Genomic DNA, 14,689 nt, shown 5'->3' on the forward strand with positions numbered 1-14,689 from the left:
TACATTATAAAAATGAAGATTAATATAGGAGATTGATATTATAGTTTGAAATGTTATTTTTCAATATAAGAAACCAAAAAAAAACAAATAGGATCTTTATTTCTACGAAATCCAAAGTATTATGAGAAAGATTAAAAGATTAGATTTCTTTTAATCTTGTCTCGAGATTTAACTTGATTTACATACATATAAACCAACTACGCTTGATGATTATCGATTTTCCTTGCTTGTAGTAGAATCAAACCTGTTGCTACGGTCTGTTATATGTGAGAGCGAGTGAAATAGACAAATTAGACTAGCAAAAGCACTTGTCTATGAGTTCGGACTAAACCATCGTGTCCACACTTATCTAGTAAATTTAGGTGCACGGATAGATTCAAAAGTGAGTGTAAGCGTATGCATTTTGCGTATATATATTATACTTGTGTTGAGGACACCCAAGGCTGAGTTAGAGAAAATGAGTCGAGCTTAAAAAGAGTAGAGAAGACGAAGAATGAATTTGTGTGTGTGTGTGTCTGTGTAAATACACATATATATATCTATTTTGGAAATTGGCCAAGTAACGTGCGCCTTGAAACTTAGAGTATTGATCTCGCGAAATCTTATCTGAGCTTATTGGCTCGTTCATCCATTATCGTAATTCATCGATGCTCGCTTTAATGGAACCTCCTGTCACGATCTATTCTTATGAATTAGATCGTTAAAAGTACGACATTTCCACGTTTTCTTATTGCCAATTATACCTATGATACATATTTATCATCTTTTAAAGTGATGAAATATTGATTTAATGTAAGCATATTTCACCGTTGAATGAGTAATGTTATATTATCTTTTCTTTCGAAACAAACAAATAAACAAATTAACGAAAAATAATTTCTATTGATGCGATTGCATTTGAAAACTGTATCACGTAATTGAAAATATATTACACGTTTAATACAAGAGATTACGTCTCGATCGAGAAATTATGCAATAGCGTTATTAATTTAAACCTAATGAGCTTGTAATTGGAAGCGAACGAATTGAGGAATAATCGATAAACGAGATTTCTCTTTCATCTGAAAGATTAAACTTTAGTCGAATAAATAGTAGGTACGTGGGATACGTAAAATGAAGAAAAATTTAGCTGTTCATCCAATTTTAACTTTATCTCTTCTTTCTTCTTCCTTCCTTGCGTTTATCAACATTTATCTTTATTTCCGACTTATATCACTGCAATCGAAGTTTCTCTTTCTTTTATAAATGTGAGCAGATATATATATATATATATATATAAATTTATCTATCTATATTTGTCTTTTCCGTTCTGTAAGTTTCATGTTCGTTGTTATTTTAACCCTTTACACGAGCCAAATTCTTTAAACGATAATTCAAAAGTAACATGCTTTCTAATTGGCTTCTCGTAATTGGCATTAGTTATATGATCTTAAAAATACATTTGTCATCCGTAAATTACCGAATACATTTTTATACAATATAGAATTTCTTTAAATCAAACGTTTCTACGTATCTACCTTTCCCTCTCTTTCTCTCTTTCTTTTTCATTTTTCAACGAATTTCCTAATTCTTCTCCGAGTACGATATACTCACACCAAGATACGAAGGCCAAGTGCAAATACTTCAGGTTGAGTAAGGTCGACGGCTAATTGCCAACTAATTCGCACTTCTCTTTGCAAGCGAGAAAAGAATTTTCTTGGTTTATCAACGTCTTTTCCCTACTACCTTCTTATTTCGTCAAATTAGGTAAGCAACATGATCCAACCCAGGGAAAATTGTTGCTATTGAATTTGTGAAAACATTTTTCTGAAATATTATTCTCTTCCTCTTGGATACACAGTCACAGTATAACTCTCTCTCTCTCTCTCCTGTCTACGTAAAATAATTATTTGATCTCTCAATTTATTTTTCTATCTTTATCGAGATATACTGTTGTTATTGCATTATTGTCTGTTTTATTTACCTCGGAAAATATTTCAAAGAACAAAATTTTATTTTTATTTCATCCAACGAGGATCATACAATTTAAAAAAGAAAAAAAGAAAAAAAATATTTATCATCCAAAATATATAAAGAGAGAAAAACTAATTATCCGAACAAATAAGTTGTTTCTAGTCTGAATTAAAAATAAAATTATAACCACGATAACTTAGGTATTTGCATATCATCAAAGAAAAAAGAAACAAGTGAAAAATACAAATTTATATTAAATTCCTATAAAGCGATGTGTGCTCTCGTATACATACGAGGATGAATTGAAAAGTTTCAAGCCTCGATAGAAACAAAAAAGAATACTTAGTTGTTTATTAAATAAAAGTGTTTAACCGAAAAAAGAAAACAAGATTCCTATGTTAGATCCAAGTTTTTCAACCCATCCACGTATAACTCTTGTTGAAAGGAAACATTAACGAAAAGTTTGATCTTCAACATAAAAACTCGAACGCGTCCGTCCTATAATATGACTACCTGATAGCTTCAATCACCGTTAATTGCACTTTAATATACTTGACTAGAAAGAGGAGAGAGAGAGCGAGAGAGAGTCACGTATCCAACGTCGTTGTCGTGATTTTGTAGGAGAAAAGGACTCTTTCGTTTTCTCTTTTATGGTCGTAACACGTAGACGTCGCATTACGCGACTGCCATACTTGTAATAACATTGCATAAAGTGCAGTATCAAGGGGTGGTTAGTCTGCGGTACGAATAGTTAGATGTCCTCTCTTTATACCCTTAAATATCATATTACGATGGAACACAGACTACGTTAAAAAGTACTTTTTTTATCGTTAAATTAACGTTTAATTAACATAGACGACCTATCGGAATCAGTTTTTGACGTTAACGGAAAAATGAACTGGAATTAGATTCAACAGTTGAATCTTTGATTTGTGTTATTTCTATTTTCTTCTTTTTTTTTTTTTTACTTCGAAATGGTTGGAAAAATCTGTATGATTTCGCTTAGCAATTTCGATCTTAATGACAAGCCATATTCTGAAAAAGTTCAACTCAGTACAACTATTTCGGACCATATTCGAAAACTTGCATTGGTGTATAATTCAAAAACAGACAGAACTTTCCATTAGATTTAATATAAATAATTATAATCTAGAGTAATTCATACAAATAATTTTTTCAATATTTTCACATAGTCCACACATTGTCATAATTACCAACACACATACAAGTACAAATATATCTAATTTTGATTTCTATTTTAAATATTACTGAGATATGTACTTTAAATTTTATCAGAATTTTTTTTTCTCTATCTCTTTTTCCTTTTTTGCAAAGAAGTACTTCTACTAAGGGTAGAAAAAAGTAGAAAATTTAACAATGCTGTTACGCGTTAGGGAGATAAATAAAATTAAAAACGAGGTCGATCATAACGCGCTACGAGAGACAACGGAGCATATGCACGTAAATGGAACGCAATAATACAAGAAAGGAAATTGTAATAGGTCAAAAACGTAAAAGCCTTTGTAAAATTTTATCGGCAATGATGTTACCAAAGTACAGAAAATATCTATGTATATTATAGCCAAATAGTCTGAAATTTAAATCAAATTGATATATCTTGAGAGATATGAAAGACAAGTAGGAAATTTCGAAATATTATAAGAAAATTAGTAGATGTTTTCTAAAGAAATATTTGGAGGAAAATGATTTTTAATAATGTATCCATTGCAGGGCTGATTATTGGAAATCCCAGGGACGAAAATTCTGTGACTTTTGTAAATGTTGGATCGCTGACAATAAACCGAGTATCGACTTCCATGAGGGCGGGAAAAAGCATAAAGAAAATGTCTGCAAAAGACTCAAAGAAATACACAAGAACAGCGCAAAGCAGGCAAAACAGAACAAAAAATTCGAGGACGACCTAAAGAAGATGGAAAATGTACGTAATTATTACTACCTTTTGTATAAATATAACAAACAGAATTTAACGAAACAACGAATTAGTTAATTAAGAAATTCTTGATTTAGCTTTATATAATATATATAATTGTAATTAATTCTTTTCTCGTAGGCTGCCATGGCTGCTTATCTCAAAGATGTTGAAAATAATACTAGAGACATGACGGCTGACAGGATAATAAAAGAAAAACTGAACCGAACGGAAAGTCAGAAGGTATGTAACATATTCATTTTTCCTCTTTTTTCTTTTTTCTTTTTTAAATTTCTCATAGAAAAACCAATATTATAAAACTTTGTTTATTCGTAGATGCCACAAAATGCAAATGTCATGCCAGCGGCTGCACCGGAAACAATACCGAGATACAAGCAGAATAATTATCGACACGTGAGTATATAAATAAAATTTATTTGTTTACTTTGATATTAATTTATTTCAATGATGGCTGATTAAAATCGATTTTCTATACGAACTATAGTACATAAAAATTATGAAGTATGTATATCGATCGAGGGCATTTGAAAAAGCTATGAAAAAAAAAAGAAATTTGAAAGATTTCTCCATATACAAATATCTTATTTTATTTTATTTATTTTATCGTTGAAATCGTATACAGTTCTCCCAAGAAATTGATCCTTGCGATCCGATGGCTTTGACGAGGTTGCCGCATGCGAAGAACCAACAGAGTGCCAGCTTCGAGAATAAAACTCAAGGGAAGAATAAAGCTTGTAAAGGAAAAGGAAAAAGGAAAAAGGCCCAAGAGGACGATGGACGAAGAAAAGCCGTCAGGAAACTTTGGTACGAGGCTCTCAGTCCCGAAGGATACACGTACTACTGGCACATAGAGACTAATGGTACGTATATACATATATGTACATGTAGGTGTGGATGTGGGTATATGAGTTTATAAGTAAAGACTACAATTTACTAATTTCTCATTCAATTGCTTTTTTATTGAAATAGAAAATAAAAGAAAAGAAAAGAACATAATTAAAAAATATTTTCATCTTCTATATTTAACTAGAATCAGTCTGGGAACCTCCAGAAGAGGGTTATATGACATTGGTTGAACAAGAAGAGGAAGTGAAGGAACAAGCTCTTCAGGAAGAACTTTTACAACAGTTAGAAAAAGAAGAAGAGGTCAAAAAAGCCAATCTCATCGAAGAACAGAGGGCTAATGCAGAACGAGAGAAAATGAAGGAATTGAGAAAGCAACAAGAAATAAAGCAAGAAGTACAAATTAAAGAGGAAGAAGGAGGAGAAGAAGAAGTCATTGTTAATCAAAAGTCAGTAAAGGTAGAAGAGAAACCTTACAGAAGGGATTATAGTATTCCAGAATTTCAACAGCCTTATGGATCCTGGGAGACCGTCAGAGTAATGTAAATATTTGTTTATAAAATGAAAACTTTTTGTGTAAAAATATTTGCTTGTTTACCATCTGGTTTTTTTTTTCTATATATATAAATTACCTTCGACCCGTAAAAAGAAAAACAAATTATTTCCACCATCAGATGTGATCCTTGTAATAGAGTAAATTTTGCTCTAAGGATTTTTAATATGTAAAACCAAAAATAATGGAATTATTTCAAGTAGTCAAAGTTACTCATGACACACTGTACAGATATATATATATATATAATATATTTTTCTTACAGTGAAAGGAAGCCTATAGATCTTCAATTACCGCAGCAAAAGCAAAAAAATTTGCCTATCTTCGAAAAATCTGAACCACCTCCGCCTCAAAGAACCTTCAAAGAAAAAACTTTTACATCTATATCGACGGGAGATAGCGATGACGAGGATTCATCGGCAAGCACCTTCAAAAAACGAAAGATAGGAAATAAGAACGTACGAAAGAGATTGGACGACGATTGATGCAACTATGTGAATGTTTCAAATGTATTTCAATTGAAAGATAACGAGAATGCTCTTTGTACGTACTCTCTAATAAAAACTTGAAAAGAACCTGTAATAATACCACATTGTAACAAAAATAGAAAATTAGACATTTCTTTTCGTAACATAATTCCTATTAGTATGGATACTTCCAAAAAACATATTACTTATTATGTTTAACATATTTAGACTTAAGGCTTATGTAATTATTTGTATATGTATAATATATACTTGTGTACACTAAGCTCTTCCCGGGCATTTAATTAACGAATAAAAAAAAAGTTAAAAATAGAAAAATAAAATGAAACGATGCAAATATAAAATATATATTTATAATTACTGCCATTGTAGATTTTTTTAAACACATTATGAAAAACATTACCATAAAATATTCACTACAACACCGTGTTCAAACATTTCAGTACAAATATTATTGAGCGGCAATATAATATTGTTTCAAATATAGCGTAAATTTTTCTTTAACAAACGAATATTATTTTTTAACATCCTTTAATCACATCCGTCTTATCCTACATACTCTATACACATATTAATGATATAAAATATTTATATAATAATATAATTTAATATTAAAATAATTAAATATATATAATTTATATATTATATATTCTATATATAATTTATCTATCATATTTATAAGTATAATATTTATAATATTCTGCCAAAAATAAAATATTTTTTATATAGAAATCGAGAAAAATAATCCATAAATATCGATCAGCCGATTATAATACATTCTATATATAATAACTAACGAAACACTCATTGCACAGCTTCAATTTACACTTTTTCGACAATCTTTTATTTTCACTTATTCAAGGATTTGTGAAGATTTATCTCATCTACGAAAACGTCCATTTTTTTCAATTATAAAGATCTCTGAAGATTATCAAGCATTCGATGAGATCTTAACGTTAGCAGTTGTCGAATTCCAAGAATCACCACCATTTAATTCGTTCAAAATATCTTCTCGCGGTCGTCCCTTCGTTTCTGGTACCAAAATAAAAGTGAAGAAGAAAGTGCTAATACAAGAAGTACCCAAAATAAAGAAACATCCGTACATGCCAAATATTTCTACTAAATTCGCGAAAAATTTCACTACCATTAATGCCACGATCCAAACAAAAAAGAGAGCTACTGTAACTGCCAGACTAGAGATGTCCCGACTGAATATCTCAGAGGAAATCACGTAGGGTCCAGGACCCAAACCCAAACAATAAGCGATCATGTATACTGATAAAGCTACTACCGGTATCCAACCGAATGCAGAAATATCATAATTTAATTCTTGAAGGTAACAAAAAGTACCAAGAACATAATGGCAAATGCACATTCCTAGAGCAGATATTAATAGAAGAGGTCTTCTACCGGTTCGTTCCATTAGTGAAGTTGATAGATAAGATCCTACAACTTGTATGGCACCCACGGTGATCGCAGCTGTGTTCGGTGATAATGAGCTTCCTGATATCCGAAATATCGTTTCCGTATAACTTATCTGTAAAAACAAAAAATTCATATTTTGTTTAATTATTATTTAATAATTCATTTATAAATAAGCCAAATTTGAAATAAACAGTTTAATAAAATCAACTCAATAACTATGCAAAATAAAAAAAACTAGGAACTCTGATTATAAAATATGAAATAGATTTATAAAAAGAAAAATAAAAAAAATTCTTACTAATAATTATATTTATTTATAAATTAACTAAAACGTACATAAGATGAATCATTTAGGAAAGAACGATTTAATTGTGTCTTCAAATGTCGTCAGTACTTTGTATTAGATAACGAGTGACGAGTCAATGTTTAAAACATTTATTTCTTAGATATCAGGAAACTTGCAAAAGATTTATGCTTCCTATCAAGATGGCAACATTAAAACAAATTTAACAAAAGTTAAGCAAATCACATTTCTGCATTAATTCCTCTCTAGATAATAGTTATCAAAGTTTGCTCGTTAACAATTTTTCATTTAACAATCTGTAAATACACTTACCATAGCAAATATACCACATAGTTGTTGACCAGCAAAAAGACCTAGTGCGATCACCAATCCCTTGATCGTTGCTCTATCTCTGAAGAGATCTGAGAGACCAATGGATTTAGTTGATATTGCGGCTTCCTTCGTAGCAATCTGCAAACGTAGTAACTCTCTCTCCACCGTCAATTGATGTCCCGCCCTCAGCCACATCAAAGACCTGCGATAGAATATTCATACCTACGTTTCGACCGAATCCTGAATATTTATAACCACCCTTTCTTTCTTCTATCGATAAGATAAACTATAAAAAAGAGGTATCTAGCTTGATTAAATACCCTTAGGTATCAAACAAATACTCACCTAGCAGCCTCACGAAGTCGATTGTGACGAACCAAATAAACAGGTGTCTCTGGTAGGAAAATAAAACCTCCAAGATAAATCAAAGATATTATAGCGATGCAAATATTGAAGATCTTGAAAGGCATAAAAGCGCCTAATATGTAAGCTATCAGAATTCCAGTGTTCAGCATCAAAACTAACAGACTACCCAGCATACCGCGTATCAAGTCGCAAGATATCTCGGAGACGTAAAGTGGTACTACAAAAATTGCACCTGCTCCTCCAATACCAGCAAAAAAACGTGCGATAAAAAGATGCATTGAATTGGTTGCAAAAATTGTTAGAAAAGAACAGATCACGAAAGGTACAGCAATCAGATAACCGGTGAACTTGCGTCCAAGTTTCTCTGATAATGGACCCATCATCGGAGTTGCTACAGTTCCTCCTAAACACATAATTGCACTCAGCCAAGAAACTTCTTCATCTGTCATCGCTATTGTTCCAATTGGCGAATTTTCACTTTGTAATTGCGGTGCACTTGGGGATTGCCAACCAACCATTGTTCCATACGCCATGGCTGATAGATTCACTGTAAAAACAAAATTACACATTGACTTTTTCTTTCCACTTAATATCGAATTTTCTTCAAACTTTAATCTTAAGTTTATTTTATCTTTAATTTTCTGTTTCTTTTTGTTTTGTATTCCTTGAATCAAGAATGACCAACAAGTCGATCGCGAAACAATTTTTGGTCGATCATATAGCCAACATTTATAATTCTACAAACTAATCTAATTTTATAAGTCAGAGAACTTAAAGAAAATTTTTGGAAATAAGTCAATCAAAAAAAGTATAATTGAAAATTATAACTAAATGTGAGATTCGTGAAAAAATTGGGCCGTTGGACTTGACTGGACCGGGACTCGAACCACGGATCTTTTGCTTTCCGGGTGACTGCTCTTTATCCATTGAGTTATCCAGGGCCCACCGTCCAATCTCTTCACGAATGCTTATTTAAGTATTTGGCATGGAAGGCGTTCGTACCATATATATTTACTCTTATTTTAAATCTATATACTTATGTTAATCAGCTATTTTATATTTAAAGTAAACGAAGATGCACACCAAATTATGAATATATGGTTGGAATCATACAGATAGATTCCCAATTAACGATAAGATAAGAAAATAAAATTTAATTTGCAGTTTTTCTTTGGGCATTTTTCAATTAATAAGTATTATAAATAAAATATCATGTTGGTTTAATATCCCCTGCCTTATGTTTATTTATTAGTACATAAGACAAATATTTGAATGTGTTTAATATCAAATTTTTAGTAGATAGATCGCGACACATTTTAAAGAAAAATAGTCCATCATATAAAGTTGGCGACCCCTGCCTTAGATATATATCTCTCTTATAGCACTTTCTTCTCACTTTGATTCTTAAAGTTAAATAAAATAAAAAAAGAATTTAAAATTTCTCGAATGACACTCACCTACCATAGCTGCTATAAATTGTCGAAACTTTCCTGGTTCACTCGTTTGTTCCTTGATCTCTTTCATTATGTTGAATATATATATACAGAGAAAACTAGATGATCTTAAATATACGATACAACCGTTTTACAATAGTTTGATTTCGATCGATTAAAAATAAAATCTATTTTCTTTTTTTATTATCAAAATATATAAAAGCAAGTAATTCACGAGATAACAATCGATCAAACCGATTCGAAAATGATCGTATAATAATAGCGAATTTATTCATTTATTGTTTATTATATTAAACTCTACTAATAATAAATAATTAATTGATTATATAAATTTATGAATTATTCAATGAAAATTCTCCTCTATGTTTCCTAACCGAGCAGTTCGCTATCTGAACTTCTTGAGACGACCTGTACGTCAGTTTATACCGATATCGACAACCCCTCGCAACCAAACGCGCGCGACTTTTTATCATCTCCCCTCGCTTTTAAATATACGTAAACGTGTCTTCCGCGCATCTTCTTCTTATCGGTTCTATCGTCCGCGATGAAATTTGTTATTTACATTCTCTCAATCGAAATTATTAAGACGAACGACATTTACTCTTCCATTATTATTTTTTATTTATATAAAATTATGATGTTTCTTGGATATCTCAAAAATTCTCTTATTTCGTAGCATTTCAAAATTTTCCATTAATATAAATTAGGGTAAAGTTAATTTACATACATTTACACAAAAAATAAGTATATATTATTCTATTTAATATAATTAATTTATTTTCAAAAAATTAAAAGTATATTTAATCTAAACTATTAATCGTTATATCTCTTTTTTATTATTTCCAGAAAACCATAAACATTTGAAAATTCAAACTTGAAAGCGTTTTAAAAGTTAAGTTCAATAAATTTTATAAATAAAATAAGGTCAATATAAAAATTGAAAATGATTAATAAACGGACATTTTCCTTTTTTTGGAAGCTTTTCTGGGTAATGAATTAAAAATAAAGAAAGTTGCTCTATAATAACAGGAATCTTGAAAAAGGACGATAGTTTCTTAATATTTAACACAAGATTCGAATGATTATTCTTTAATGTAACGAATGAACTTTTATCGTTTCCATCTAATTTATTTTTAAAATAATTATAAAAATAAAAATATAAATAAAATATTAAATATTATATAATAAAATATTAAATATTTTATTTTTAAAATAAATAAGATATAACTAAATTAAAATATATCAAATAAATATTATGTAGTTTTAAATGTGATGATTTAATTATAATTTTAATTGTATCATATTATTCAAATGTAATTATCATTTCTGTGTATATTATATTTTTAATAATTTATGATGCAAGTATAGGACATTTAATGAAATAATTTGCAATAAATATCTACATTAATTAGAAAATTAATCTTCACTTCATTGATGATACGATTATTATCTGATAATGAAATTTAAGGAAAGGACGCATCTGTATTTATACTATCCGCTAAGTCGTTACTTTAATATATTTAAAAAAACCTGTATCAGTGATGTAAAATTCAAAATAAAAATATTCTAATTGCAAAGCATACTTAAAATGACACGATGGCAAATATTCGTTATCTTTTAGATAAAACGTATTTCACGTTTGGCAAATATCTTGCAAGATATTTTTGTTAAATCATATTTTAAATTATGTTTCATTTTTCATTCTTTCTTTTCTCTTTTCTTTTTTCGTTTTTACTTTTTCTTTTTCATTTTTAAACATTTTCAAATATCCTCGATCGTACTGCAATCATAAAATACAAACACGAAGGATTTCACGGGGGCTTGTTTTAAATCAATTCGTTTCAATATCCAACAATGAAATTTGTCGATGATTTATCGTTGAACCATTCCATGGTATCCTAGAAAAAGTTTAATTTACGAGTTACTCTACAAAGATTATTTACGACTCGGAAACAGCTTATTTTAACGAATGGAAATATGTATAAGAGAATGTAATGTTTCGATAAAATTTCCAATTACTGGCACGATTCACAATACACGATTCGCGTATTCTATGGATTACGCGGGAGTTTCAAATTTCTTAAATTGTTTATATCGATTAGAACGGTTTACCAAATATATTTAACAATTTTTAATGACATACGCCACCTACTCAATAAATAAAAATCATTAAATGACAAAAGGGAAATTAAGAAAAATACTTATTCGACAAAATTATCGAAAAGAATTTTTATATATTAAGATACCATAGAAATATTCCCAAATTATCACAAATAATCATTTTTTTTGTTCCACTGTATTACAAATTTTTGATAAATAAACTCCCGGAAGAAAACTAAAGAGAGAGTATGGTGTCGTCAAATCTCCTAATTCGACTTCCGGACACACTTTCGCGAATAATTATGAAATTGATCAAAAAATTATTCGCCGAGGAAGAGCAAAGTAAAGAAACGTATCAAAACGTCAAAACGTGTGTGTCGCATCGTGCCCGGCCCAAATCGATACCAAGCAATCCTAATCAGCTGATCTTCTCATCCCCCTTCCATTCTACTAGTTTCCATTCATGACACACAACACACCCTAAAGGTCGCCAACTGTCAAGAAACGGTTGTAATTGTTGAAGGTACGTTAATAATTATCAAGAATAAATTTTCGATTTCTAATCAAATTTCATCGAGCTTTAATTATTCCTATTTTGTTTAAATTAACACATTCTATCTGTTAGAGAAATTTGTGCCAAATTGAAGAGATCTATTTTGTACGATAATTGTTAGGTTACGATTTCTTTGTTTAACAAAGACGTTCGAATAATGTTACTAAAGTGTATTTTATAATTATTTTAACGATATTTCAACTTTTTCTAATATATTAATTTTTCTTTGTTAACAGAAAATTGATATTATATACTTATACATATACAGTGAGCATTGCAACATTTGTGGAGCATGGCATGGCATTGCAATGGTGTAACAAATCAAGAGATGGTGATCAAGTTGAAAGGTAATGTAATGTGTTAATAGTTAGTAAGAAAATTATATTAAATTCAATTATGTTTGTAGAAACTGGTATTCTAACAACAGCCAGAGCAGAAGCTGCTATGCTTGCAGTAGACAGAGCAAGATATTGTCATGAAGCAGATCCTTATCTTGATCGACCTAGAAAAATTGGTTACAACGTTACAATCAGTGCTCCACATATGGTAAGTAAATTGTTTTTTCTTTTGTCAATTTAATGAGTCATAGATTACGATATTACTGAAATCATATTGATGTTATATACTTGATCAAGATGATATTAATGTGTATAAAGTTGTAAACAGTCCATATTAAGTATTCTGTGGCAATAAGTAGATAAAGCAATGTTATTGTATTGATATTCATAATTGCCTTCCCACTTGTTATTTACATTTTGAGAGTAAGACAATTGCCAGGACTAAGTACGTAAAGTTTTATCAAACTTTAATAAATACAATAACTGAAATTGTTTTGCTGAATCTATTATTTCAAGATTCATTTGAATTATAATAATCTAAAGTTTGTGAAGTTAACATTAAAAATAAGAGAAGTATAGTGACATTTCATCAAAGGGGCATCAATTGAACCCTATTATCATTCTCTTTATTGCTTGTTAAATAGATATCGCTATTTGAGATTTTCCAAGCACGACTATATATATTTTATACAAAATACCTCATTTATTAATGAACGCTTTTATTTGATTGTATTGTTTTAGCATGCCTATGCATTGTCGATTCTCTCCGATCAGCTGTTTGATGGTGCTAAGGCATTGGATGTTGGTTCAGGTTCCGGTTATTTATCAGCTTGCATGGCTTTTATGGTTGGTCCCCGTGGACGAGTCGTCGGTATCGAGCATATTCCTGAACTAATAGAAGTTTCTACAAGAAATGTACGGGAGGACTGCCCTCATTTTCTCAAAGATGGCCGTCTCATATTTGTTGGTAAGGTTATCGGAGTATTCTAATATATTTAATTTACTCTACTACGTGGAAAAGAAAAAGACATTCTTTGATTATGATTATGATTTTAAATACCGAAAACTAAATGGCATCCCTTTTGTACTAGTTTGAATTTTTTACTACCATCATTATACGTATATCTTTAGAAAGTCAAAGATCTAATAAATAACAAAAATCTAGTTAAAATGCGAAAACCTCGTAATCTATCCACGTGGAGTAGGTATTACCACGAAGAATCAAACGGATCTCTGTCCATCAACTGTGTGACTTTGCTGTAATCATAAAAGATAGACTGGAGACTAACGACAGATCATTGTGAATGCGACTAGTGGGAGATGGCAGATTGGGACATACCGCTGATGGGCCTTACAATGCTATTCATGTAGGAGCTGCAGCTGAAACCCTTCCGCAAAAGGTATGAAAAAAAGAAAAATATTTCTACATTTTACATATTCAATTATTACAATTTTGTGTATATATAGTTGGTAGATCAGCTAGCTCCTGGAGGTCGACTTATCTGTCCTGTAGTTGCCATTGAAGGTTTCCAAAAATTTCAAGATTTACTACAAGTGGATAAGAAAGCGGATGGATCTGTTACAAAACAAAAATTAATGCAAGTTTCATATGTTCCTCTAACTGATCCTAATACACAATTACGTAACTGAAGTACTTAGTAAGTTTTACTACAAGTTTAAGATAGCAAAAAGCTTACCAGTAATCGTTGATATTGGAACCACTGTGCTACTTTGTTTTACGCATAAGTAAATTATAGAAGCAGTTGCCCCTTTTCGACTGATGGCATATTGTTAATAAAATATATTTTACTTACACCTTAAGTGTTGTACTTGTTCCTTATGACATTAATTTCTCAAATATATATACATATAATAAAGTAAATAAAATTTTTCTGATTTAAAATATTGTTTAGAAAATTATTTCGAATAATACCGATTACTTTAATTATTTCAAATGCTGCTTAACACTAAACTTACCATGACTGGTCAAATGACTGATTACAAAATTTTTGGCAACATTTCTTATAAATTATTATGGTATTTAGTGAGTCA

General features: G+C 30.2%; 3 protein-coding genes across 5 annotated transcripts in view; 2 read left to right on the forward strand and 1 right to left on the reverse strand.

Annotated features, from left to right (window-relative positions):
• The window catches only part of LOC122514595 (WW domain-binding protein 4), a 41,106-nt gene extending 35,003 nt beyond the window's left edge, over positions 1–6,103 (forward strand). Inside the window, exons 2-7 of the mRNA XM_043631520.1 lie at positions 3,685–3,892; positions 4,025–4,126; positions 4,220–4,297; positions 4,527–4,764; positions 4,935–5,289; positions 5,566–6,103. Of these exons, the coding sequence (XP_043487455.1) occupies positions 3,685–3,892; positions 4,025–4,126; positions 4,220–4,297; positions 4,527–4,764; positions 4,935–5,289; positions 5,566–5,785 (1,201 nt within the window). The 3' untranslated portion in view covers positions 5,786–6,103. The remainder of the gene's footprint in view (positions 1–3,684; positions 3,893–4,024; positions 4,127–4,219; positions 4,298–4,526; positions 4,765–4,934; positions 5,290–5,565) is intronic.
• Positions 6,104–6,480: 377 nt separating this feature from the next.
• On the reverse strand, positions 6,481–12,171 carry LOC122523299 (facilitated trehalose transporter Tret1-like). Of its 2 annotated transcripts, none has more exons than XM_043644983.1 (5): positions 11,893–12,171; positions 9,650–9,709; positions 8,172–8,739; positions 7,827–8,028; positions 6,481–7,322 (listed from the first exon to the last, which is right to left on the reverse strand). In XM_043644983.1, exons 2-5 carry the CDS (start codon positions 9,654–9,656, stop codon positions 6,717–6,719), a joined length of 1,383 nt encoding a protein of 460 aa, XP_043500918.1. In that variant the 5' UTR covers positions 9,657–9,709; positions 11,893–12,171; the 3' UTR covers positions 6,481–6,716. The 2 variants fall into 2 exon arrangements, with proteins under 2 accessions (XP_043500918.1, XP_043500909.1); XM_043644974.1 differs by having other exon boundaries at positions 9,650–9,753; positions 11,893–12,085.
• Positions 12,172–12,181: 10 nt separating this feature from the next.
• Positions 12,182–14,458, forward strand: LOC122523317 (protein-L-isoaspartate(D-aspartate) O-methyltransferase-like). 2 transcript variants are annotated; one of them, XM_043644994.1, is made up of 6 exons: positions 12,182–12,269; positions 12,536–12,646; positions 12,706–12,845; positions 13,379–13,604; positions 13,952–14,037; positions 14,105–14,458. In XM_043644994.1, exons 2-6 carry the CDS (start codon positions 12,592–12,594, stop codon positions 14,285–14,287), a joined length of 690 nt encoding a protein of 229 aa, XP_043500929.1. In that variant the 5' UTR covers positions 12,182–12,269; positions 12,536–12,591; the 3' UTR covers positions 14,288–14,458. The 2 variants fall into 2 exon arrangements, with proteins under 2 accessions (XP_043500929.1, XP_043500936.1); XM_043645001.1 differs by having other exon boundaries at positions 12,190–12,269; positions 12,568–12,646.
• The last annotated feature ends 231 nt before the right edge of the window (positions 14,459–14,689 follow it).

This window comes from Polistes fuscatus, unplaced genomic scaffold (assembly GCF_010416935.1).
Source record: "Polistes fuscatus isolate 324 unplaced genomic scaffold, CU_Pfus_HIC Scaffold1, whole genome shotgun sequence".
Taxonomy (NCBI): Eukaryota; Metazoa; Arthropoda; class Insecta; order Hymenoptera; family Vespidae; genus Polistes; species Polistes fuscatus.

Bases quoted from the DNA above. Each gene is read 5' to 3' on its own strand.
- LOC122523317 (XM_043644994.1), top strand. From the start codon at position 12,592: ATGGCATGGCATTGCAATGGTGTAACAAATCAAGAGATGGTGATCAAG. The intron at 12,846-13,378 runs GTAAGTAAATTG...GTATTGTTTTAG, and splicing joins CAATCAGTGCTCCACATATG to CATGCCTATGCATTGTCGAT. The intron at 13,605-13,951 runs GTAAGGTTATCG...GAATGCGACTAG, and splicing joins TGGCCGTCTCATATTTGTTG to TGGGAGATGGCAGATTGGGA.
- LOC122523299 (XM_043644974.1), bottom strand. From the start codon at position 9,716: ATGAAAGAGATCAAGGAACAAACGAGTGAACCAGGAAAGTTTCGACAA. The intron at 8,740-9,649 runs GTGAGTGTCATT...TTGTTTTTACAG, and splicing joins ATTTATAGCAGCTATGGTAG to TGAATCTATCAGCCATGGCG. The intron at 8,029-8,171 runs GTGAGTATTTGT...ATTCTATCGCAG, and splicing joins CGACTTCGTGAGGCTGCTAG to GTCTTTGATGTGGCTGAGGG.